Source organism: Chroicocephalus ridibundus, chromosome 1 (assembly GCF_963924245.1).
Source record: "Chroicocephalus ridibundus chromosome 1, bChrRid1.1, whole genome shotgun sequence".
Taxonomy (NCBI): Eukaryota; Metazoa; Chordata; class Aves; order Charadriiformes; family Laridae; genus Chroicocephalus; species Chroicocephalus ridibundus.
The window spans coordinates 213255039-213281458 of record NC_086284.1 but is presented as its reverse complement, the minus strand read 5'-3'; the positions used below and the strand labels follow the sequence as shown (position 1 = coordinate 213281458).

Below are 26420 nucleotides of genomic sequence, written 5' to 3'. Positions count from 1 at the left end.
TGAGGGTGGCCAGCCTGCCTTCCATCGTGCCTCTCCCATCCTTTCGAGAGACGTGTCTGGTGTGAGAGGGAGCACTCAACTCACTATGCTGCTGGTCTTGGTTTTGCACCATTTTGGAAACCTCTTTAAGACTCCGTTGTTAAAAAGAAATACACGTTTTTCAAGAAAAAAAACAGGACCCAAACTGCCCAAAAGTTTGGTCTCATTTTGGACTAGACTTTGGGTTTACACAGGCGCTCTAAACTGTGTTTAATTCTAGAAAGACAAAGTCACCTGGTCTGACCTTTTGCATCAAGTAGGCTGTGTTACGTTGTCTGTTTATTCTACATAGAGCCTGATAACTGGATTTGACTAATGCATAGTGGTTAGAAACGTAGCCAGGCTTCGTAGGAGTCTCCTGCTTATTCACTAGAACTGCGAAAGCATGCCCTATAATCCTTCCAAAAAACACTCTATTATTCCCATTTGTCTGGGAATTTGTCTGGGTTTAACTTCTATTTACTGACTCGTGTGTGTGTTTCTTGATGTAATAAAAAATCTGGTGTTTCTTTCATTTTCTGCCGATATAGGTACTTGTTTTGTGTAATCTGTCTGTTTTCAATAAGCAGAATTGAGTAGGGTTCTTCTTTATAGACGCCCTTTGGCACTTGGAGAATGTTTTGGTCATTGTGTCATTTGGTCATGTGTACTCTGTAGCTAGAAGTGTTCTCATGGCACATAGTGATTTGTGGGGAGAGTAGTGGGACAAAAAAAAAAATAAAAATTTTAGAGTGGGGTAATCCTGAAAAGAGCGCTTGATTTGGTAAAAATCCTGATGACAATCCAGTTCTTATCCTCGTTTATTAAATAAGTGCCCCTGTGAGATTTTTTAAGTGAGAGGTAGGAAGAGCTGATTTTAGGAGCACACCGAGGCTGTGGGGGAGAGACACAGCAGGGACCCATAGCCAAGGACATGAAATATCTAGAAATGGGGCAAAAGGAGGGGTTTTGGTAGGGGAATCAACTTCCTGAGTACAGTGGCCAATTAGTTTCTTGTTTTTAGGAAAATGAAAGAGCATAAGCCCAGGAGCTTATTCTGGAAATGGTTTTATAATAATGGTTTTCAGCCGTTTGAATAGGCAGGTACTTTTAAATTTTTCCAGTAGCAGGGCCAGCTCCTGCGCAGCAATTTAATTTGAAACTCGCGGATGACGGCTTTAGTTTTTTAGTTATCCTTTACAGACCCTGTGAAGCTCACAAATCCCCAAGGGTCTGCACTCCCCAGGGTGGAAAACACCCGTCTGAAGCATGGAGGAATGAAAAGAAACTTTAAAAAAAAAACCCAAAACACAGGAGAAAGCAGAAGCTAACTGTGGCAGATTAAAACTCGTACAGAGGAGCCATGCTGGATGCTTTCAGTAGCAGTACAGTTGCGAAGGAGTTAGTAACGGGTACAGTTTTCGGGAAATCCCTGTATACTCACTTCTCCCTCACCCCACCTCCAAGTAAGTACTTGAGCTCACAGCATTTTTAATCAGCCTCGCAGGACTCTCAGCCAGTCCTCTCCCGTTGCTGTACTGTGGCCACTCAACGAGGGAGAAGATGGTGTTAAGGGACATTGGTGTCACTGAGAGTGCTGGTGTCTGTCTTTTTATTCTTGGTCCTGGCCACCATTTCCCTTCTCCAATGTGGAGAAACAAGTTCAGAAAATAAGATTTTTCAGAGCCTATTCCAGCCTAAAGTTTTCATTTGAGGGTCCTAAAAGAGCATCTCTTCCCCGAACCTCCTCCGGCAGCCACACGTGCGTCGGGTGGTGGCAAAGCCCCACTGAAATAACATTTTTGAAGCAAAATCGTAACCATTGCCAAGTTATATAAATATCGGTACTTGGCACTGTTATACAGAGAAAAAAGTATCGCTGGGAGAAAGCAGTTAATTAAAAACTGCTTTGCAGTGCTGTGCTTTTCCTCGTATTAAAAATAAAGCGGAGCATCGTGAGCAGTTGGTCTTGCTGTTTTGTAAACAGTTTTCCCCACGCTTTCTCCTCTTTTCTTTTGATAATGTTGATTATTGATAATTATGGTGTTGATCAAAGAAGCTGCATAGAGTCTGCTACGGTAGGACCAGAAGCTTTTCCATAGCTCTGTCAATACGACTTATTTGTCCTCTAGCACAGCAAAAACGCTCCTCGCTTGGGATCATTACACTTGTAGTAATCCACCCTACCCTAGGAGGCACAACACACGCACATTACTCTAAATAGAAAATATATTTAAACATGACACATGGCCACATGGATGCTTTTATGATTGAGTAATCCGGGAGAAAGGGAGGATGGAGGAGGTATTGGGACCAAGACAAAAAGATTCGAGAAAAATGTTTCACCAACTTGGATGCCGAAAGAGGTTCTCAAACAGTTAATTCTTGCTGCATTTTTTTGGTTCTCCTCACTTAGAATAGAAAAAAACCTGAAAGTGTTGTCAAATGCTCAGGATGCAAACGGGAACTGTGAACCCCCTTGCAAACCTGCTGCTTGTTTGAATTTGCTTTTAGTATTTTATAGATAGTGGAATTTTACAGGTAAGCTCTAAAAGCTATAAAAAGCCAAGTGAAATTATGTGCCAGATCATTCTTGCACTCGAGGAAGCAGTTTCCAGATGTCACCAGAGGTGCATCCCTACGGTTGAGACTCAAGGCCAGATGTTGGCCACAGTCATGGCTGGAATATGTGTGGACGAGGGCTTGAACCTCCCCAGCGCTTATTGCCTGAGTCAAACCAAAATCAAACAGGCATCAATAAGGACTCAGGGCTGCCAAGGAATGGAGGTTCAGGTGTTCCTGGGTTAACCCACATCTGGTTTGCCTGATGTGCATCATGTGGGCATGGCAATCTGCTGCTCGGTCCAGCACTTCCCGTTCTTCCGTGTTCTGCAGTGAGATGCCCACCAGTATTTTTGTATCGATCTGAGAAAGCTAGCTTTGTGTGCAAGTTGTCTCGTACAGAGCACAGTGTGCACCATGTATTACAAAATAGATTTGTCTGTAAATGATGCTGACCTTTACCATGGTACGGTCTGCTTGAAAAGAATGCCCTGAGGAGACACACTCCACCGAGGAGACAACACTGTGATTTCTGTAATTTGCATGTGGTATTTCTGACTTAGGAAAGGCTAAGCCATTTCAGTGCTGTCACTCCCCACCAGATACCTTAACACCTTCTTGTCTAGGCTCTGGCTAGTATTACTGCTCTAAGCCAAATCGTTGTGGTAGGGATGGACGTGTAGAGCATAGTTGTCCCACAAAGAACTCCAGTATTTTTGCTGTTTCCTTTGCTTAGAGTTAATGGGGTTCTTCACACAGCTGACTTGTCTGCTATGAGCAGGAAGGCCATATGCAAGCTGTCATTGCTGTGACGTGCGTTGAGGTGTGGACGATATTATAAACCCATTTGTGTGTGTGTCCCTTAGCCCCAAAGGAACATGGTTCGTAGCTGTCTCTCACCGTGGTATTTTGGCACTGTGTTTGCAGCACTGCGAACAATGAAGTATAAAAAAATCCTTCTTTGCCTGTGGAGAGGTGGAAACATTTTCTTAAGGTCAGAGGGAAAAGAGTTCATGAAATAACAGGTCTTTCATCAGATTTGATAGTGGCAAGGACACAGGTATTAGTAGAAGTCACCATTTGGATTGTGGAGGTTCTTGAGGGCCATTCCTGGACTAAAATCCTTTAATAGTAATTTCTGTAGAAAAATAAGACATAACTTTGCCAGGACAAATACTGTGTCCCCTCCTGCTCTCCTTCAGGAAGCTCTTCAAGAGCATTGAGTCAACCATTGAGATATCTTTTCTCCTGTCCCTTTGGACCTGTTAAACCTGTTGTGTCTGACAGCCATTGCTGAAATAACCAAGAGTGGTGGAAAGGTGGATGCTCCTCGGGATAGCATAGCATCATAGAATGTGTTGGGTTGGAAGGAACCGTTAAAGGTCATCTAGACCAACCCCCCTGCAGTGAGCAGGGACATCTTTAACTAAATCGGATTGCTCAGAGCCTCATCAAGCCTGGCCTTGAGTGTCTCCAGGGATGGGGCCTCCACCACCTCTCTGGGCAACCTGTTCCAGTGTCTCACCACTCTCATTGTAAAGAATTTCTTCCTAATGTCTAATCTAAACCTGCCCTGCTCTAGTTTCAAACCATTGCCCCTCGTCCTATCGCTACGTGCCCTTAAGCTTGCCCATACGCTTAACTCAGTGCAAGAGTTTTTTAAATTAGTACTAAAACCTGTTGTTGGATGCCCTACAGAGCAGGAGACCGGCACAGGCTGAAGTACTGTGGTGTGATGCAGCACACGGATGTTTGATCGACCCATGGTGAGAATGAAACCAGGCAGTGTGCCCAGTTTCTTTGTGACCTCTTTGGTCAGAGACGGGCAAGGCAAATATGCTCACCGGGCGTCAAGGTGGTAATCAAGTCTTTTTGTTTCCTTTCTGGGAACTGGAAACGGTCCCACCTCACCCAAGACATCATTGCAGTAGGATGCCTTCCCTCAAACAGTTCAGTGCTGATTCTTATCTGAGATATTTCCCTCTTCTGGGGAACGTGTTAGGCATTAAATGATGCATGACTCCTGTTGGAGGGAAGTGTTACATTCTGTATGAGACTGTACACAAACTATTTATTTTTCACTGATGATTTTATTCTGGTAGCCGGGTGTGGTTCCAGGCTAACTTGACATGCTAAGCAGGCCCTGAAGCAAAGCAGTCATTTGCGTTCCTCTAAACAAATACATCCTTTAATTGCTGTTTTAAAGGTGATCTCACATAGAAAGAAGCAATAGCAAATAATTGTATAGGGTGGGACACACGTCAAACTGGCACTGGAGTGAAAAAAATGTCTTGAAGTTGTAACGACTTGTCTTTATACTCGGCGCGCTGCTTTACTTGCCCCAAATTTAGTAAGATCTTGGGTGTGATATTTCCTAGGAAAGATTGTTATCTTAGGGATCAGTGTCTGTCCAAATTGCAAAAAAGTTCTTTTTCTCATCAGTTTGTCTCTGCCTTCTATTTTTTTGCTTTTATTAATTGCTTTTTCCCATGCATATTTTAACAGGTGAGTGCTTGTAACATCAACTAGGGACTGAACAGGGCTCTCCTGTGGTAAAAACAGAAGATGCTGTAGCCTAAGTTAGAAGAGCCCTTTTCTGTAGGAAGGGTTGTAATAGGCTCTTAACAACCACACGTGGGGTGCAGAAGGGGATCCAGAACAGGCAGTCATCAAAGAGTTGTTTCTTGAGGAATGAGCAATCAAGACAAGCGAAAATCTCTTAGTAATTAAGATTGCAGTCAACTTTCATTATGAAACCCAACTTTTGATCCTCTCTTCTCCCCCTGGTCACGTCTTGCAAAATTTAATTGGCCTCAAAGATGACATATTTATTTTGAAATAGGCTGCTTTGATTTCTGCAGAGTGAAAAGGAAATTAATCCAATTTGGTTTTAGTGACAGACCACTAGACAAGTTGGCATTTGTCGAACACTTCTGTGCGTTCTTCTGAAGTTGTCATCCCCTACCTTTACTGTGCCACCGGCAGCGATTCTGGGCGGGTTATGGGCCCTGGGCAACATCATTCTCTGCTCTCCTCTATGCGGGATAATAATCACAGCAACTTCAATTTGAGCTTACTTTTATCATTCTGTGTGTTGACTAGCAGAATTAGAAGATCTCACGTACAGCAAGTTGGAGATGATAGCTGTATAATTACTTTATGTTATTTATTAACTGTCTCTAAGAATTTCCCAAATGCTCTTCATGCTTTCACTTAAAAAAAAATATATCTGAAATTATTTAATCAAAAATCAGTGACATTATTAAATGAAATTGCCATCTAGTTTTCTAGGTTGAGGTTGTTTCCCTTTTATTTGTAGGAACATTTTCTGTCATTTGTGTTATGCATTGTATGTATTATAAACCCCTCTTCCTCACACTTGGAAGAAAGCAACATGCCTGGAAAGAGCAACGTGTTATAAAACATCCCAACATTCAAGATCTCTGCAGTCCATATTAGTAACAGAGAGAGAAAAAGATTTCGTCAGGAGTCCCTGTCATCTGATAGTTGTTCCATGTTTCAATGAAACACATGTAACGTAACCACTGACTGCAGCCACAGCATGTCATGGCAATGCGTGCAGGAATGGGGCACGTACCAACACTTGAGATACCAAGCAAAGAGTACAGGAATATAAAGAACAGAGAAGGGGAAAAAAGATTTTTTTTAGCTGTGCTACACTGTGTGGATCAGTACAGTTCACCACCAGAAACCTGTTTAAATTTCAGAAAACAGACACTTGTTCGAATTCAGTCACAGGCTCCTTCATTCAGACTCTTCCGAGATGGTTATTTATTCTTCATCCAAAAATATTTTAATTTCATCAGGGTGAACTGTAGCATGCTTCAGCTAGCAATAACTTGAGTTTGCACAATAAAATGTTGCAGCCTCTCTGATGGCAATAGACGATGACCTCAACAAATGCACGTTCCCTTTTCTAAGTGGGTTTGCTTGTGATACAGCAAGGATTGTATGCAGACCGAGGGACGCAGCCATTGTTTGTATGAATATCATGCACAGCTGAGTTTACATATTTGATACCATCCTGTCTGACTCCAAGGAGGTAAATGAAATTAAGCTCTCAGAAGGGAAGTAATTAGACCATGAAACAATGGCAAAGATAAGGCACTATGGGAGAAAATGTTCTTGAGTAAACAGGGAGAGGAGGGAGCTCTTCGTGGAGAAATACAGATTTCTTTAGCTCTCAATAGGTTAGCAAAGATAAAACAATAACCAAAGGGGCTGCTACAGATTTGATGATCGTGGCTTTGGAGAGAGAAGGGACAGGTGGGTTGGGGAGTGGTGTTGTCAAGAGATCTCCATCAGAGAGAGGTGCTGGGAGGAAGGTCTGTAAGGTTGGTTAGATCCAGGCTTCAGCATTTCATCTTGCTTAACACAGATCTTTTGGGAAGTGAACAGTGAGTTGGTTTAAAGAGATTACCTCCTACAGTCAGTGGTTGCAGAAAAAAAGGCTGAGAGGTGCCAAAAGTAGAGGGACCATCTGTGTGAAGAGGTGCCTGGAAAACAAAGAGTCTGCACATTAGAATCGTGGGGCAAGAGGGTTTGGCCAACAGAGAGAGGTGGGAGAGGTGAAAGAAGTGCTTGGCAAAGCGTGCTGTCTGTTGACATGAATTTATTTCTTCTAAAATTGAGCAAATTCCCAGCCCTGAAATCTGCCTCTGTAGTGACTGAGACAACAGAGTTTTTATTATTATTTCACCTGACCTTTAGTTAAACAAATAGTAAATGCTGCCACAAGGAAACACTGGTTCACCTTCCTTTTAAATTATCTAATAGCATAACTCGTTTTTTTGGAGAATCAGGCTCTAAATCTCTTCCTTGTTACCTTACTTTTACACTTGTTTAATTTTTCTTTTTACTTCAATGAGGTTGTTTCTGAATTAAAACCTAACTGGATGTAATCAGCTATTAGCGTGAGCAGCTTGCAAACAGTGCCAGTGGGATGCTGAAGGCTTTTTATGTGGATCAGCCAGAGCATCTGGAAACTCATGACTGTGAGAAGCAAAGGCGTATTTTCTGTTCAAATGCCTGAAAGTAGCTTTTGTACCATCTTAACGGGTCCACGTGAGCCACGGATCCCTGAATGGATATTGTTTGTTCTTCCATTTTGACATTTGGGTTGGCACTATGCATGGGAAGGATCCTCTTTATCAAACAGCATATTTAATCACAGAATCACAGAATGGTCGGGGTTGGAAAGGACCTCTGGAGATCATCTAGCCCAACCCCCTGCCAGAGCAGGGTCACCCAGAGCAGGTTGCACAGGAACGCGTCCAGGCGGGGTTTGAGTGTCTCCAGAGAAGGAGACTCCACCACCTCTCTGGGCAGCCTGTGCCAGTGCTCTGCCACCCTCAGGGTAAAGAAGTTCCTCCTCATGTTTAGATGGAACTTCCTATGCTCAAGTTTGTGCCCATCACCTCTTGTCCTGTCCCTGGGCACCACTGAAAAGAGCCTGGCCCCATCCTCCTGACACCCACCTTTTAAGTATTTATAAGTGTTGATGAGATCCCCCCTCTGTCTTCTTTTTTCCAGACTGAAGAGACCCAAATCCCTCAGCCTTTCTTCATAAGAGAGGTGTTCCAAACCCCTAATCATCTTGGTAGCCCTTAATCATCTTTGTAGCCCTTTGTAACCCCACACTGAATCCTTAGAAGTTTTTAAAGTTTAAAACGTGTCTTAGTCTTACAAAAATGAATTGATGTTGTAAAATGTGTAACAGCACTGATTTCAAGGGCAGTCAGCTGGAAATCACGAGTCTCTGTGTTAGAAATCTGTGACTATTTGACTAAAAAACAATGAGGCTGTAGGTGAGATTTATGGAGGTAGCTGGGAGTGGGTGGTCATGCTGAGGGACGGGGAGGCAGGCACTTCTGCTTCAACTCCAGACCGTGATTTGCAGCTCAGCAAAGAAAACGGCCTCTTGATTTCAGCCGTTGGCCCCACTCCCTGCTATGGATGGACACTTCATCCACAGCGCCACTCAGCCTGTTTACAAAATGATGAAAAGTAAATCCTGTCTGAAACGGAGGATTAACGTAGTCGAGGGGCTGCCGTGAACAGAGAGGGTGTACACCCATCTGCCCTCTTGTTTTATACTGCAAGCCATCGCCACGGTGTCCAAGTAATGCATCAGGTAGATTAGAAATTGCCAGGTCTCTGTCAAACTTAATGGGGGTGTTAATCACCTTGCTTTTGGGGTTATAAACCACAGTTCATACACATACCTGCTTGATGCTTGGTAGCTGATTTTAGATTTCTATATTTGGAAGTTCTTTTTGATGCTTTTTGTGGGTGACCTGGGTAAGCAAGAAAGCAAGGAGACATTTTAGTTTTGGAAGAGGTTAGCAGCATTTGCCAGAGAGTCATGTCCTAGCTTTTTCTAACCACCTTTAGAAATGCTTTTCATAGCTGATGTCCTCAGCAGACACGTAGACGGGTGAACTCTGGAACAAGGAATTCTGGGAGGCAGCTGACAGTTATTTTCAGACGGCAAACTCCTTCCTTGGGGTTTCTGCAAGGGAGGGGAAGTTTTCAAAAGGAGCTGCGCTCGCAGTCTGCCGAGTCAGCATATCCTCAGGCTGCTCTGCTCAGGCCCTGTTCCCAGCTAGCATATCCCTCTCAATGGGTGCCGAGACAGGTCTCAGTTCGTTTCCAGGCCTGCAGTTCCCTCCCTTGGTGAATTTTTCCACTTTCAAGGGCCACTTCTACTCTAATCAACTGAAAGTTGAGTTCCTTTGGACCATTAGACATCTGTGCTCTTCCTCCCAAGAGAACTGTTATTCTGGCAGAAAAGAGATGGAAGCTGTTTATCTGCAGAGCTCTTTGGCCAAGTCCCACCTTTAAACTGTAGCATTGTTATTTGGAAGGAAAAGGAAACCGTGAGAGCCAGGGTAAGATGCAGATTGCTTTAATATGGTCCAAGGCCTGCAGAAATGATCCGTGGAGAGAGCTGTGAGCCTGAGAGCAGCCCTCCAGAAAGCCAAAATGTTGGATGGAGATTTGACTAGAAGGAGGCAGAGGCAGTGCCTGAGCTCCTGTCCCTCTCTAGAGCTTGGACACCTACCTCCGGGTAGTACACTAGCTGCCTTTGTTCATCCTGGAGCCAGACCCTGGAGTCCCTTCTGGAGGCGGGTATCCAGCTGAGAGGGGCTTACCGCTTGTGGTTGTGCACCCCCTTCCTGGTGGGGTTGCGTGACCAGGTGATGAGACACCCAGCAGCTCACAAGTCCCATCTCCTGGGTGACTTTGCCACCTGCCACAAGGCTAATGAACCTCCTGGGTTTAGGTGTTTTCACCCCTTCCTAATGAAAGCGACACCGGGAGTGCAGGATTCAAGGGTCAGAAGGAGACCACACCACAGTGTGATCACTTAGTTGGGACCTGGAGCTGGGAGATCTTTGTTTTGCTCTGCTCTATGGCTATGTCCTCTGCCTTATAGACATTGAATTAGCAGCAGAAAGATTCCTGATGGCTGAAAGCTGTTTGAATGTGGTACAAAAAGAGTTCACACCATGGGGAAACATGTGGTACGAGAGAGAGATGCAGGCAGATGAGAGAGCACAAGGAATCAGGAAGATTATTAGAATCGTAACATGGTTTGGATTGGAAGGGACGTTTAAGATCATCTAGTCCAACCCCCCTGCAATGGGCAGGGACATGCAGGCTTTTAGGAGCCTGGAAGAGTTGTGAGGAGGGCTGTGGTGATGGTCACCTTGATGATATGGAGCAGCTCCAAAAGGTGTGGGCGTCCAGCGAGTATAACAGGCAGCATAAAGGTACTTGTTTGAAAATCTGGTTCTCTTCTTGATGGGCATCACCACCTTGTTCGAGGTGAGAACTGAATGTTCAGTGAGATAGGTAAGATGGGGACAGGCTAAGAAGGTCCTTAAAGATGGAGATAAATGTGTGGAGATAAATGACAGCAAAAATGGATAGTGTGTAGAAGTGCACAGTTGAAAACATGGACTAGGAAATGTGCTTTGCTACAGCGTGAGTGAATGAAAAAGGCCAGAGAGGAGGAGATTGCGGTAACCGAAATGTGCACATTTGGGACCCTTCCATTTCTCTTATTCCTGACTGCTTCCCTGAGCAGGGTCTCACAGGCAGCACAAATGGAAGCACAAGCCTTTGGAAACTGGATGTGACCCGCTGTCATTTCATGGCGTGAATGACACGCCATGCTGCTGGCATGCTATATGTGCCAGCAACACAAATAGCAGCTCTAGAGATGACTTGTATATGCGAGACAGCCTGCCACGGAGAAGAAAAGAGCTTTGCACCTTCAGGTGGGCTTCTGACAAAGCGTAAATGGATGGGGAGGAGGCATCTGAAACCAGAGGAGGAAATAAGATGTAAAAACAAAACCAAAAATGCAAACAGACCAGGAGGCACTGAGTAACAATTAGACTAATGTGAGATTAATTTTAAATGTTTTAACCATTCGTGCTGAGTGATTAAGTGCTGTGAGGTTTGACGACTCTGATTATCTACTCAGAAGTGTATTTATGCTTGTCAAAAGCAAAATGACATGTTAGAAACAGAGCCTCACCTTCCCCACCTCTCTCTGGTATGGAGTTTGTAAAGCATAATTCAACAGTCTGTATTAATCAGAATGATAACAGTGAATTGTCTCTGCATTAAGCACACGCATGACTGATGCGATATTAATTGCTCAGCAGATTTTGTACATGGGATTATGAATATGCGGCTTTACCGGTATTATAGAACTGGTTTCAAGTTGCCGAAACCCGTCTGCCCCTTGAAGAATCTGCATAATGCACCTCGTGCATTATGGTGTCATCAGAGCCAGCTCAGTGGTACCACACCAGCGTGGTGTGGACCAGCTCTAGTGTGAATAAGGACACAAGGTTTGGTTATCCTATCGTCTACCTTCAGATATCTACAAGTGTGTGTCCTTGGAGTAAGAACTGTCATTCTTCTGCCCATTCCAACTGACTGATTCCTGTCCGTTCCATCTTTCGGAAAGATAGATAAGGTGGCAGAGACACATTCCTTGTCGTCTGGTATCTCTGAGGGTTTCTGCCTGGTTTCTTGACTACTGTTCGTGCCTCTTGATGCGCCTCTTAGTTGGCGTCAAGTCACACATCGAAGCCCAAACGTGGATTCATGATTTTTTACTTTCCTAAATATTTCCAAAGTATTTTTCATAATGTTTGCTGGTAGCTTGTGCCAGCCTGAAGCCTGAGCAGGTTTCCATGCTAACTCCAGCTCCTTTTGAAATGCTCATAACTTCTTACACAAATGCCATTGGCTTTGCAAGCTTTCATTTTTGGTCCTTGCTCAAAGGTAGATTTTTTTAAAAGTGTGAGAACAGTGTTTCCATTCACACCTCAGAGCTGTGTGAGTGGGGAGAAATGTACTTTTTTTTCCGTATGCTTGGTTTGAAGGTCATGATTTCATAATAAAAAATGGTTGAAGTTAGGAGGTTAATGGAAACTCAGAGCTGAAGCATTAACTCAGCAGGTAGCTTCCTCTCTCTTACGGCCCTATTGAGAACACACAAATGTCCTCCTGGCTGGAGGAAATAATTATTTGCATCAACTATGTTGTTATTTTAAAATCCCACCAGAGCACAGAGTGACATGGTAATGCAGTAATATACAAGTTGAAGTATAATTAGGCGGATATAGCGATAAAACAGGGCAAAAAGACTAGGATAGGATGCTTGTCAGGGGCATTGCATGTGAGAGTGCGAAATGTGAGAGGACACATAATTGTCATGGACCTGTGCGATTCTAGGTTTTAAGCTCAGGCACAAATTAGGAATTGTATAGGAACATCTGCGCCTGTATTTGTGTTGCATTTGGAATTGAGATGTTCTGTAAATTTTATTCCAAACCCAGCTCTTGAGAGATCACCAGATCACAGATGATAAGCCCCGTGAGAATGTGTACATTCATCTAGAAGTGAACTTCTAACCTCAAGTTTGTGATGCTAATCACATCACCGATTACTTTCCCAGCAGTTTTTACTTATTGTGCTCAGCATCTATGAAGCGCTAATACACTTGCAATTTGTGACAAGACATTGAATTTATTGAAGCCACAAAAAGCTGAGGTAATGATGAAAAAGAGGTAGGTTTGATGACTGCTTCATGAGGTGTCATAAACGAGTGCGTTGTCCCAATTAAGAATACAATAGGTGGGAGCGAATACTATAAAATCACACTCCTTGCTTTGTAGCTCCTTTTTTCTTGTGGGAGATGCCAAGCATTGAGTAGCCTCAAAGCCTGAGCTGGAGAACACCCTCTTCCCAAACACGTGCTCCCCCCAGCTCAAAATTGATGCATCCCTTGTGAAGCAAAATTTGTTGTATTAGGGGTGCTCCAGCATCATCCCGGCAAGCTCTATTGGCAGATACTCTTTAAAAAGGATACAGTTTAAATGCATTAATTCAGTGTTATTTGCGGTGAGCAACGCAGCTTTTAGCATGGCAGAGGAGAGGGCGACATTACCAGGATGCCCTGTGTCCATCAGCTCCAAAGGCTGCATTTAGTACCGTTTATTTTAGACTTCATCTAATAGCTACCTTTCATTCTAAATACCTTGAATTAATTAGATGTATTGCTTAGGAAAAAATGAGTCACTGTGTGTGACTTGTATGTGTGACTTGGCTGCATAAAATATTAGAAATCTATAGCGCTGGAGTTTGTAAGTCAGTTGGTTAGAAAATGTTCTCTTGAACGCCATGGAACAACCCATTTTTTCATACTGATTTCTTCTTAGTAGAGTCAACAAAACCAAGAAATTGAAAAAGATAGATCTGCTATCATCGTCATTTGAAATACATTTATAAGCTCTTATTTTCAAACTATTTTTATTCCCGTTTCTGCTTCATCATGACATGCAGAAAGTCAATGAGCAGTCGTAAAACCTAGAATAATGGAAAAATAACCCATATGTCGTTGCGATATTGCTCTTTAGCCCTACTGTTCCTACTGTTAGACATGCATTTAATCTACATGAAGGTTTTGTGGTCTTTTAAAGTTAATTACTGTTTATGACATTAATTTTCTGCCTGTTACTGCCTGAAGTATTGGTGCTGTTAACGTCCATCCTCTGGAGCAGGACAGTGCCGCAGTGACATATTTAAAAAAATTCCATCTGCAGTGGATATTAGGGGTTTAAAACTATGGAAAAATTCCAGGCTTCCAGCTCTTTAGTGGGTATATCACCTTTAGAAATCATCCGGTGATATATTTTTAAGATATTTAGCTATCTGAAGATCCCCCGGAGGATGTTTGAAAGTGCTTTGATGCTTAGTTACTGTAGGAAGTTACTTGCATCATAAGGTACCTAATAATCTTTAGAAGTCTGGTCCTTGACTACTGAGTGGGTGTTTTTAAAAATTTTACTTCCGTGCCATGGGAAAAGAGGGAACTTCAATCTGAAGTACTCCTTACTGGGCAAGTGACTGCAGGTACAGACCTGGCTTCTGGTTTAAACTTCTCTGTTACCTCCCCAAAGGCACTCTGGGGACATTTGTGAATCCAGGTTTCTCTCTCCTAAAAATAGAAATCTATACATAGGGTCCCTGTACACCACCGTAATACAAGTAGCAAGAATAAATGAAGTTCAACACTATTTAATTTTTAATTAGACCCCCTTTATCATATCCTTTGTAAAACTGGGGAGATTAACTTTCTCAGACCTATTCTCACCTGGTTAAAAACCAATTAGCTGTTATACACAAGCCAAATGCATCCTTATTAGCAAGGGTTTCTGCTAATTATGTTGTTCTGGTTAAGTGACTTTTCTGCCTCTTGGTGTGTCAAGTTCAGGCCTACTTTGGACTCTACAGTGACGCTGCCAAGATTTGAATCCAGCCAAGTGAGACCCCCAGTGGTCTTGCCTGATTAAAGATTTCAAGATTTGGTCTAGCTGAGTTATGGCACAATTAATTCTGCCCGTTGCTGGGAGTTTTCCTTCTCTTCTGACCCTCTGCTTCTTTCCTGAAGACCACGTGCAAAGCAAGCCCAATAGCAGTGGAAGCAGAAGGCATATTTTTGTCTCCAGTATCTGGGAAGACTCAAAATAAAACAAGCTAGAACATTAGTAGCCTTCACTTAAGTTTTAAAATGGCAGGTTCAGTTACAGAGGACTGAAGCCACGTTTTCCTCTGTCATTACCAGCTGTGCAGAGGAGTGGCTCCAGGACAGTCCTACTGCTTTCACACAGGTGTCAGGAGAAGTGAATCTGCCTCTGAGTTTGGCTTTCTCTATGCTGTGATTGAGGACAGTAACTCATAACGAACACAGATCGTCCTCCGAGATCAATCCCCCGCCGTGCAGAGCTTTCCCACTTACTCTCTTATGGTATAGGGTGTATATGACTCACCCGAGGGCTATTGGCACTTCCCACAGGCAACTGGGGGAGCAGTCTTCTGTGTAGGAGTGTCCTAATACAGTGATGATGAAACGTGGAAACCTGCCTAGCCTCTTACTTATCCTTCTGTCTTTCTCAATAAATAAAATAAATTGGCTTCCCGGTGTCTTGATGGGAAGGAGGGGTTTTTCTGGCAGGTTGCTGCTGCTGAGTTTGTCATGCGGCTCATCCCCGCAGACCGAGCGTTTGAGTCAGACCGCTGATGTGATGCCAGCTAAGGATTGCCCAGGAGCCCCGAGAGAGCTGTGCTCCGGCATCCTGCTCTGTTGGCTTCACCGCTCCCTGGGCACGTGGCCCTGGGACCAGCCAGGTGGGCAGGGGGCAGGCAAGCACGGCTGAGGCACAGTGGTCCTAATGACACAGATGCATCAAGATTTGATCAAGACTCAAAACCACACATGCTAGGATAGGCGAGGAGATTCTTATTATACCCCCTTGCACCCATGGGGTCTCCCACCACTTTGAGAGAGCACTTGCTGTTCCTCACAGTCGGAGACAACTTCAGCAGGGCAAATCTGACAGTGTTGGCCTCTAGCATGGCACTGAGGAACTGTAATGGCCTTTAATTACTACATGCACACTCAAGCTGGCAGGACCCAATCGAGGCTTGTGATTTTTTAGGCTGCCCAGCAACAATACATGGTAGTCTGAGCTACCATGAGCATGTGAAGGACTCATCAAGTTCATCAGGGGCAAAAAGTTTATGCTCAGGGGGTCATTTGTGCCTGGTTGCCCATTTGCTTTTCTGCTTTTCTTGTGGAGAAAATGCGGTTTTGAGGCATAAACCTCTTTGGATATGACTGTAGAGCATAGCCCTGCTTCATGCCGTGAGGCACAGCGTTCTTTTGGTTCCATCTCTGTCCTCTGAGTTTGTAAATGGTCTCCACCTCTGCACTGTTATTTGTCCTTATCATCAGCCGTATGGGTCCACCTCACCCATATGCACTAGATATTAGGGTAACCCCATAGCTAAAGATCCCGTACAAGCCACAGCTGGGAGTCCCAGCTCTGTCACATCTCCTGGGTGATAGCTACATTTATTTCCCGTATGGTGGGATGAAATAGTTAGCTTTTTTTACATTTTTCAGTCGCACACTCATCCAAATAGCCAGTTATCCATGTTTTTGTGTAGCTTACCTGTACAGTTCTGTGGGTGGTGTAACATCCACCCTTCATTAGTATGTACTCAAATCAACAAAGGAGACAATAGTAGACAAAAACGTCCCTGTGTCTGTGTCAAATGGATATTTCACGGATAGCAGAGCTTTCTTTTCAGAAGTGTGGTATCCGCTGCCAGGTTTCAGATATAACTGAACGTATGTGTACATACTGCACTCGTCTGAGAACCAGGAGGCTAAGAGGAGAGCATCATACTAGTTATCCAGCTCGCCATTCCCTATAAACTAATAAGAGCTTCTCATTTTGTGAGACAAGGTACAGGGATAGCTGTTCTGCCTGCAGCCAGATCACCCTTTCAAGAGTGTCAGTCTGCCTCTTTAAGGCAACGTTTCTCAAGGGGTTTGCAAATAGAACCTCCTTTTTTGTTCATCTGTCGTTGCACGAAACCCCTTCAGAGCAGCCCACCTCATCTCAGGAGCTGCTCACCACCTTTAATTGCACGTAGCTCCTCATGTGTCCCAGGCAAGGGAGTGGGAATCAGCTATAATTACTGGCTGCACATGTAAATCCACACTCCTCCACACTGGAAAAACAGGGCTGCTGCCAACGACTAAAAGATGGTTCGCTGTTTTTGGCTGAGATAAATCCTTGCAGCCACTACTTTTATCTTTTTCACCTTTAATGATTAATTCATCATTAATATTTGTTTTGATGTGTTTCAAATTAAACAGTCTGGAGGTTTTTGCTTAAGCTTTGCAAGCCTTTTTGAACGCTGCCAATTGGGATCCACTGCTTGGAAACCATTGTTCTGATGGCTTGGTCTGCTTCCTGTGGAAATCAGGGGAGCTCCTGAAATCAGGGATGGCACTGACATGGGGATATTCCTGTTGCCTTAAATGGGCTGCAGGTCCTACTGTAGGAATCCAAGGATTTCAGAAGGTTATTTGATCCTAGTCTCCCTGCTGAAGCTATGAGTTACTGTAAGAGAAGACCCAGAACTTGAATTTATTTTTCTTTAAAGGCTACTGAGCAGCCTTCATGCGAAAATACTTGAGACAAGTGGACACAAGGTCGGCGCCTATCTCCAGGTGTGCAATCTAGGAATCCCTCATTTTTATTCTCTAAGTGCCTATATTAATTTTTGCTACATCTGTGTGGGATTATAAAGTTCCACCGGTGCCTAGCAAAACCCCATGCATCTGTGCGGGAGATGCTCAGCCTTTGTCTGAGCTCTGTTGCGATCCAGATGCGAGGCAAAACAGGGCATAACCTCAGCCTGTGTCCTAGGGGGGGAATGACCCTGTGGGATCACTCGTTGCGTGCTTGATGGACCCAGCAGCATGAATGGCACAACAGCTGGAGCTAGCTATTGTTTCAGAAACGGTCAGGATGCTGTCTCCAGCATCCCCTTTGCACCATGCCTGATGGCTAGAAAGTACTTCCAGGAGGAAAATAGATGTGATCTGGGTCTGAGGGGGTTCGTACATCTCTTTCCCCTTCCCAGGAGGGAACCAAACTATTTTTTAAGGTGAGCAAACAGTTACCCCTTCTTCAAGCCGCATTGCTGTGCAGGGTGGTGCAGGAAGACGTGCCACCACGCAGACTGCAAATGCCCCCGGCAGTGAAGGAGCCAGCCCAGGATCTCGAGGATCTGTAGGATCTCACAGGATCTGGAGAAATTAGAAATGAAGAGAAGGATTACACTGCTAGGTAGTATAACACGAGGTAGGGCATGGATCAGAAGTTGAGACGTGTATGTGGGTAGGTTTTGTCACAGCCAGTTAGTCTTTCAGCTGCTTAACTACACAGCTGAGGTTTCCAGATGCAAAATGTCTCCAACTTGACATCATCACTGTGAAATCTCCACGTTTGCCTGTGTGTCCCATCTTCTAGGCCATTGAGGGTCTCTCTCTCCTAGCGGGTTTTCCAAAGCAGACAGGACTGTGTGATGATATTTCCTACCCCCTCCAATTAAGCTGACAGAAGCATAGAGGTCTTAAAAATACTAGTAAATATACTAATTTCGTTCAAGTGTTGAGAGCAGTTTGTGGTTTGGAGACCACACGTGACCCCAAAATTCAACTCCTTGGCCTTCCAGCCGCAGAGATTTAGCTAATCTGTCCAGACAATCAACATATGGGCACTAAACCATCTGGCTTCGAGCTGGAATTAGCTCTCCCTTGCCTAGTCGTTAGATCAAGCAAGGTAAGATGGGCAACGTGGGTGGGGACAAAAGCTGTCGTGGTGGTAGGAGATCAGAGGAGGTCAAAAACACCGTCTGGCTGTGAGACGTAGCACCATTTCTGTTTTTCTGCTCATAAATACGAGTTCTCTTTCATTTTTAATGCAAGGGAACATTCAATACTGAATCCTGCAAACCTCCTCTAGCTCTTTGCAATAAGCAAATTAAGGATATAACTTCAGAAAACCAGCAATCTAAATGCAGTAAGAGAGAAAAAACAGATGTTTTGGCTTTGTAAGCTCTGTAGATCCACCTTTGCTAAGAAAAACCGACATCTGCCTGGTTTTGTTCACATCTCTGCTCTGTGCGTAGTTGAGGTGTCACTAACTTTCACATTATTTGCATGTGTGTTTGTGAGTGAAAGAGAGGGAGGCTGCTGATCTGAGGTGGTGGAGACCAAAGCCCATTCTCAGCCACAGAAGCCGTCACCACTGCCACAAAGACCATGTACTTGTTGTCTGCTGGGGGGAGGAACAGTGCGTTGGATATGAAGTAGCAGAAATTAATCTCGGTACCATTAAACCTTGCACCTTTCTTCTAAAGCTGTCTCCAAAGATGTCCGTTTCAGGGGAGGATGGTTGACTTGGTGATATTTACCATTTACCACTTGCCTTTTATTTACCATGGGCTGCTGAACCCTCAGGTGATACTAACTCAAGGGTACTGTCCCCATGTTGGCATGAGCATTTTTAATTTGATGATCTTCCAACCTGGAACTTCACTTTTGTATGCAAAAGTAAATAAAATCAATCAACCCCCTTCTTTTCCCTCTGCAAACTTTACTGCGCGCAGCCCCAACCTGTGCAGTTCCTGCTTGCTTCTTGGGAACTGCCTGGGGCCACCTCTCCTGGCTGCTTGGAGTCATCGCACAGTGCTGTCAGTAGACTATTTGCTGACTATGCGATGGTGATATAAAAGGCCTGTTGAGCGGTCTGAAATCATCAAGGAGACAAAAGGTTTCAGTCTGAGATATAAAATCCCACAAGATAGTTTGTGCCCGGGTTGAAGGGGAAAGGTCTGCTATAAGTCACCTTTTACAAGGTAGAAGATACCAGAGAGTTGTTGGATGAGAGAGACCTGATAAATCCCAACTGGGCAAAAAAAAAAAGGCTTGAATTGGAGCTTACATTTCTTCTCTTCACGCCAGAAAGTCCACGTGGGAGGGAAACCTGGACAATGGGAGAAATGTCACGCTGAACTCCGCTCACACAAATATCAGTGAAGCTATATGGGGAATATCCATCTGTAAAATACCCCTCCCAGAGGACGTATGGGGGCTACGCGATAAGAAAGGGAGGGAGCAGAGTTACAGTTATGGCACTTCACATCATACATGTCCTGTTGATTTTCAAAGGTCCGAATTCGAAGATGCCTTGCATCAAGGAAAGGCACTGCAAGTCCCATGGACAGCATCAGTATTTGAAGGTTTTTCCAGACCAGGATCGGTGAGCAGAGCTGTGCTGCAGTCAGCCAGCCATTTCCAGGACAGCCACCTGTTTCCTTCCCTGTACCAACCCTTGCCATCTCGCTTACCCTGTTCCCCTCTTAGCAGACTTGTCACGTTTTCCCCTTGGGCTGGTTTGTTCCCATGCATTGTCACATCATTACAAGCCATCCTGAAGATTTTCTGGTACTTTTCTTTCATGTGGAAAGCAATCTCATATGATCACTCTGTGTGTGAATACGTGTGAGACTATCCTAATATCTGTTGAAATTATAGACTCGTTTCCAGTGAATAAGACAGCTGAGCAGAGGTAGGTTTCTAGGGTCCTCCAGAGCAGAAGCTGTGATTTAAACGCTTACCTTGGCCAACTAGTGAATTCATCGAGCCCAGTAACCCCCATGCTGCTGGCAAAACTCTCTATATGTGGAAACAGTGGAACATTTATTCACAAAGACGTTTGGTTACTCAAAGCTACAAATCCTTACAGACTCGGGCTTTGTTAGTTCTGGCTTTCACAAAATTATTTGTGCGCTCTTGTGGCATTTTATGCATGCCACGTGCTGTTCATGGAGGTGCAGCATTAAATGTCATGTCTTGCAAATGTAACACTGACTCAGAAAGAGTTGTTAGGGAGGGAACCTGCCCTACTTAAAAGGCTCTTGTGTTTGCCCAAGGTTTTTGCACAGTATTATTCTAGCTGATCCTAGTTTTCATTGTTAAATATGATAAGTGTTAACGTAAGTGATTCGATCATAGTTTATGGCATGCTTTTGCAGCTGGGATATTTAACATGCTGTCCTGGCAGCTTGGCAGCCAAAGCAACAGCAAAATCTGGGTCCTCTGCTTTTATCCACGTTGAGTGCTACCCCTCTAATTAACGATTTATGGCAATATGCAACTGGTTTTCTTTCAGCTGTTTGGCCTCTGGGATAGTCAGGAGCCAGCAGAGATGTACAGGAAGCTCAGTCATTAAAGGATTTAGTTTCCCCTACTGTACATCAACTGCCATATTTTAATCCTTTGCTTCCTAAAAGCAGTCTCCAGGCAAAGCCCATGGAATATATTGATTTTTAATTATTATTTTTTGGGGGGTGTATGTTGAAGTGAGTTTTGCCCATTTGGTCTAGTTTTGATCCTGTGGGACCTGTGCCCTTCTGGTGGCAGTGTGTAGGACGTGGTGGCTGTGTTCTGGCCCATGGTGGGGGTGGATTTTAGCATCGCTGGAGTGCCATGCCACATACTCGTCACTACTCCAACGCCGCAGCACACCCCGTTTGGCGTGAAGGAAAGTGTCATGCAGGGCCAAATGCCACTCCTGGTCAAGTCAGAGCTTGTTTGGGGAAAGGGTTTCGGCTCCTTCAGGGGCAGACTTTTCTGTGTTTCAGCAGCACTGAATGCTGCAGCAGCCTGGGAAAAACGGCAATTCCCTTATCAACGCTCTTGTGCAACGACTCCACAGCGAGCAAAGGGGAGACCAGTCTGTGCTTGGGGCTCTGCAGCAGATCAAACGCTCTCCCGTCAGCCCTTGTTTGCACAGCTGCCATGCTCGGAAAAGTCACCCGAAGTCGTTGGTTGCCCAGTTCAGTTTGCTTCTTTAAGTTTTGGCTGGCAATTTGCTCCTTTGTTAAAATATCACTCAGGTGCAACGTTGCCTCCATTCAATAGTGGTGTTGACAGCTTTGTGTTGTCAATAGGGCAGAATTGTAGACCTGAAAGGCTGAATGGAAAACTTAATAATTTTTCGTGGTTGTATTGACCCTTGTGGCTTGTGTCTGCCTGCAGCACGGCATCCAAACCAGCATTGCCCTGAAAATGGTGAATCTATCCTTTCTCTTCATAGTTTCTCACCAGGATTAATCACTCTTCATGATTTTTTGTATACTTAAATTACCCCGATTCTCACTCCTGGATTTATTTTCCTCTTTTTTGTCCCCTGGATCCCAGCGTCTCATGGACCTTGTTAAAGGTGAAGAGTCTTGAGTGAATTGGTTAAAGTGTTAGCCTCTCTTTGTTTGTATTTTTATTTCTGGACATCTTTCTGTCAAATAGTCTCAGGATATCCCTGAAAATGAACAAAGCAGCAGTGGCTGGAGGTGGCACCTGACCTTCGTGTCACAGATGGGGGGATTCGTGGGGACACGTCAGGGTGTGGGAGATGCGAGCATCACCCAGGGTTTGCCAGGAAGGAGGGAGAGCATCAGGGAGAACAGCAAGTGTGATGAAGGGGAGGTTAAAAGGGTGGTAAAGGAGATTTCCCTAGCTGGATGTTTCCTTGTTCATAACGATTTATATAATCTGATCTAATTTGCTTTAACCAAGCTCATGTTTTGATGCTCACTTTTGGGCCTTTTCTTCTTTTTGTGGGAAATAATTCATAGGAATTGCTGTCATCCCAGTCCATGTCCCCCTGCTACAGTCATAGCGTTGCACCGTCACGTACCACAACAACATCAAGGCGTTGCGTTGCGCAGACTTAACCCAGGGCAGGTTTATCTATTGCAGCGTGGGAGCCACACGTTGAGAAGGGGGAGGTCTGGAAAAGGGAGGAAAGAGGGAAAAAAAGGCTGCAGAAAAATGGGGTTGAGATACTGTCACCGAGATGTGAAGGAGAAGGGATTGCAATAATATGGCCCGTTGATTAAGATAATACTCTGGGGTGGGGGGACCTGGTTTCTCAGCCCACTCTTCTCCCTTCTCTCCTGTGATTACAGAAAAACTTCTAGCTTTTCTGCACGCCGCCTCCCCTTTTGTAAAATGAGAGCAACGCCTTTTAAAAAAATAAATCCTGGCAGGTCTTGAGGAGATCAGATAGTCCGGTGGGCATTTCTGCTAAGCGAGATCACCGGTGGGGCAGCGTGGAGGCATTTGGAGGCTTAGCAGAATGAATCCTCTGAACCTTTGAGATTCACTCGGCGCTTCTAGAGGGGGATAAAAGCGGAGTTAATTAAGCCATTCCCAAATCCCTCCTGATCCATGACCATCAAGTATCTGCCGCTACAGGTGCTTTCCCCGGCTCTTGATGTACCCGAGCATCTGTGCAAGACAGAAGTGTCTCTTTGGCTGTTACCTGCGTGTCTGGCACCCCCAATCTTCTTGCCTGCTCATCTTTGCAGTACCCTTTGTGGTACCCCGGTTGATCTTTGTGGTACCGATAAAGTGCTGTGAGGATACCACATTCCCAGGGTGTTACTGTAATGTTCAGCCTTGAAAGGTTAATTACTGTGCATCAGGGCTGCAGGTGATTTCTCGGCCATGCTTTAAAGTGAAGAAAGGAGTGCAGGAATTGCTGCTGGCTGCAGTGACCTCTGCTGGGAAGCCCATGGCTGCTCTGGTCCAGCTTCAGGAACGCAATCTGCAGCTTGATCTAAACCATAGGTTTCTCCCCAAGTGATTTCCATCGATTTGTTTGGTTTGGTTTTTTTTGATTTGATTTCCATTTTCCTTTAAATAGCTTGTCATTCGAGAGTCCATCTGAGTAGAGAAATGCTGTGGAGGTTAAGCTGCTTGATTCACATGTATGCGACGTGGGCTTCACTGGGAATATGAAGCACTGCGTAACTCCACGATTAAGGTCCTGCAGGTCTTGGGGAGGCTGAGGCAAAGTGAAAAAAAATGCCTCCTTCCCATCTCAGCAAGCCCCTTGAGTGCAGCGGCCACCAGCAGTTGGGGTGGCCAGTGTGCACAGGTATCGCCTCCCAAAGGGATGCGTCCTTCCAAGTACCCTCATCCCTATGGGGATGGCTCCCTTTGTACTTTGGGAGTGATTCAGCTTCTGCTGCTGCCTTTTTCCAGGTTTCCCTTTATATTCACCGTCTCCCTGAATCCCACGTGCTCACGTCCTGCATCTGGTTTCAGAGAGGGGCAGATTGGACCCCACAGTGGTAGGACTAAACTCTTTCTCCCCACTTCGCTTTAAAACCGAGCAAGTTTATCCGCCTTCAGAGAGTGCAGCGGCGCGGTGCCCATTTGGTTTGCAAATCAGAAAGGGGAGAGGATCCCGCGGCAGCCCTCGGGGTGCGGTGTTGCGTGGCTGATGAGCTCTTTTCTGGGCTCTGCCTCCCCGGCTGATGGTCTTTGTGGGTAACCCCCCCGTTAGCGGCGTGGGCGACAGTCAGGTGTGCTGGCAGCTGTCTCAGAGGGGGTTAGGTGGGTTTGGAGAACCTCTGAGGTTCTCAAAAATAGAAATGCAAAGCATTAATATGTGCATGGTAAAAACCATACCGGCAGACTAAGTTGGAGGCTTTAAACAGATAACCTTATGGCAGACTATTTGTGCTAAAGCCGCCTTCTTGATCGTGATGGTATGAGGTAAAGAAGTGGTCATGTGAATGTGCCTGTGGAAACGCAAAATGTATAAATGCATCTAATAATTTCCATTAAAAGTGACTATTTGCTTGAAATGTCATTTGGGATCCTAGTGTACCTTCAACTAGCAACTAATGAGGCAAAGCTGCCCTTGCCCTAACTGTAACCCTTAAGGGACCAGGCACTAGACCTGCACAGCAAAACGAAGGTTTCCAAACATGTGCTGTGTAAAGCCAAGTGGGTGGTGTATTGGTTTCCTGTTGCCACTATTAAGAACTTAATTTGTGATGCAGTCTACCTGGAAATCTTGCTGAAATATCATGGGATTTTCCAGATATTTATGTAGAGTGAGGAGCCTACTCAAGTATGTGTTTCTCTGACATCCTGTAGCGCGTTATGTTTGAGTTCACTTATTGTTGATGTTAAATTTCCTGTGCATGAAGGTCCTTATATGAATGCAGCTTTTGATGACTGATTATGGGTGTAAATCCAGATCAGTCATAACCTTTCCAATGAATTCAGAGGAAATTGGATTAGTCTGCGTTCTTACGGGAAAGATCCTGCCGGGCGCAGGGGACCTTCTGCTCTCAGCATCTTCACGCAGACGTTAGGGTGCTTGAGACCATTGAGGATGATGACCTGACATATAATTAAGCATCTTAATTAAGCTACTTGAACCTTGAAATACGTAGAGAGTTTTGCATTTGCTGATGATGCACTTTTACTTTCTTTCTGAATGTGTCCATCTGCTGGTTAATGAGTGGTCTCTGCTTTCTCTTGCTCTTAAAATGATTGTCTGCAATTGATGTAATTAATATTCTGCCCCCGGAGTTGTACGGGTAGTCTCTTTAGGGTTTGCACAAGTTAAATGTATCCTTTGGAAATTATTTGTAAGCATTTAAGGAGCAAGCCCAGAGAGGCATTGCTTTACTAGTTAATTAGATGTATGCTTGTAGAGACAATTTTTCTCTGTAAAGCTACCATTTTGACAAGAGGCGTCGTGGGAATGATCGGTGGGAATGGCGAAGGCGTAGCAAACCCGTGAAGATGCTTGGAGCTGGTGCGCAGAAAGTGCGCGGTGCTTAACAACGCTGCAGGGAAATTCGGGTGTCCAGACCAGGTGTGACACAGGAGGGGGGCGAATTTGGTGGGAAGGAGTGTGGGGCTGTCGTACAGCAGCTGCCCACCTGTGCCAGCCTCCGCACAGGGGCAAATCCCCCTGCCTTCCCCCTGCCAGCCCGCACCCTGCCTCCATCACCCCCTCACACCCTGCTTTGCTGCTGTCCTGAGGCTTGAACCTCCAACCGACCATCTTCATACACCTGACATGGGAGCTGTAAACCTCTAATGCCCCAGATACTTAACCCTTAAATATTTCGACTTCAGAGAGGACTGAAGGAATTTTCTATGAGTATTAACAGTCTTCTGGTCTGCGAAGCGCTCCTGACTGTTTACTTTGATCAATATTGTATTTTGTGATGTTGAATAAAGACTGACAAGTAGCGTCTAACTAAAAATAGCTATCTGTTTGGCAGCCACGTCAAAAAATAAAACCCAGTATTTCATCTCATCTTATCTTATGGTTTTTCAGAATCAAGCATGAAAATATAGTTGCCCTGGAAGACATCTATGAGAGTCCGAACCATTTATACCTGGTCATGCAATTGTAAGTATTGAACACAATGACGTTTCTGTGTCAAAATTGTCAACTCTTCTTGTTCTGCTTTTGTTCTTTAAGCTAAAAGATGGGATACGTGGGAGGTATTTGTCTTGTGTGCTGCAGTCTGCAAAATCCTCGGCAGGTGGTTAAAAATGCATCTCCAGGCGTGATGGGATGGGCTGTTGTGTAGTTGGGAACGAAGGTATTTTGTGAATAGTCTCACCCAAATCAAACCAGAGTGAAATGGAGATGTTAAAGGGATCAGAACTGTCTCCATACGTAAGGAGCTGCCACGGCTTAGTCCTCTGTGACTCAACAGATACCTGGTCTGTACCGAGTGAGAGGTGACCTGAGATGCCACCATGTGCAAGGGTGCTGGATTTGCAAGAAAGCATCATCCTTGTCTCAGCAGCAGTGGTAGCTCGTATCATTCTTGACATGTCTCTCTCACCAGAGCCCCCTTTCTTCCACGTTTTCTCCTTCTGAGCCTGAGAAGATCAGGATCCCATCAGGTACATGGTACACTGTGGCTGACCTGGTCCTCCCATCACATGCACCTGGCAGGGAGGGGGGAAATGATGCTCATGCTACTTTTCCCCTCTCCCTCTCTTTCTGAAATCAATTAAAAAACATTATTTGACATTG

At 44.7% G+C, this 26420-nt stretch overlaps 1 protein-coding gene across 3 annotated transcripts in view; it reads left to right on the top strand.

Moving 5' to 3' along the window:
• CAMK1D (calcium/calmodulin dependent protein kinase ID) overlaps positions 1–26420 on the top strand; it is a 235676-nt gene that overhangs the window by 115935 nt on the left and 93321 nt on the right. For all 3 annotated transcript variants that reach the window (XM_063323613.1, XM_063323612.1, XM_063323614.1), the window contains exon 3: positions 25707–25781. In XM_063323613.1, coding sequence (XP_063179683.1) covers positions 25707–25781 — 75 coding nt within the window. The remainder of the gene's footprint in view (positions 1–25706; positions 25782–26420) is intronic.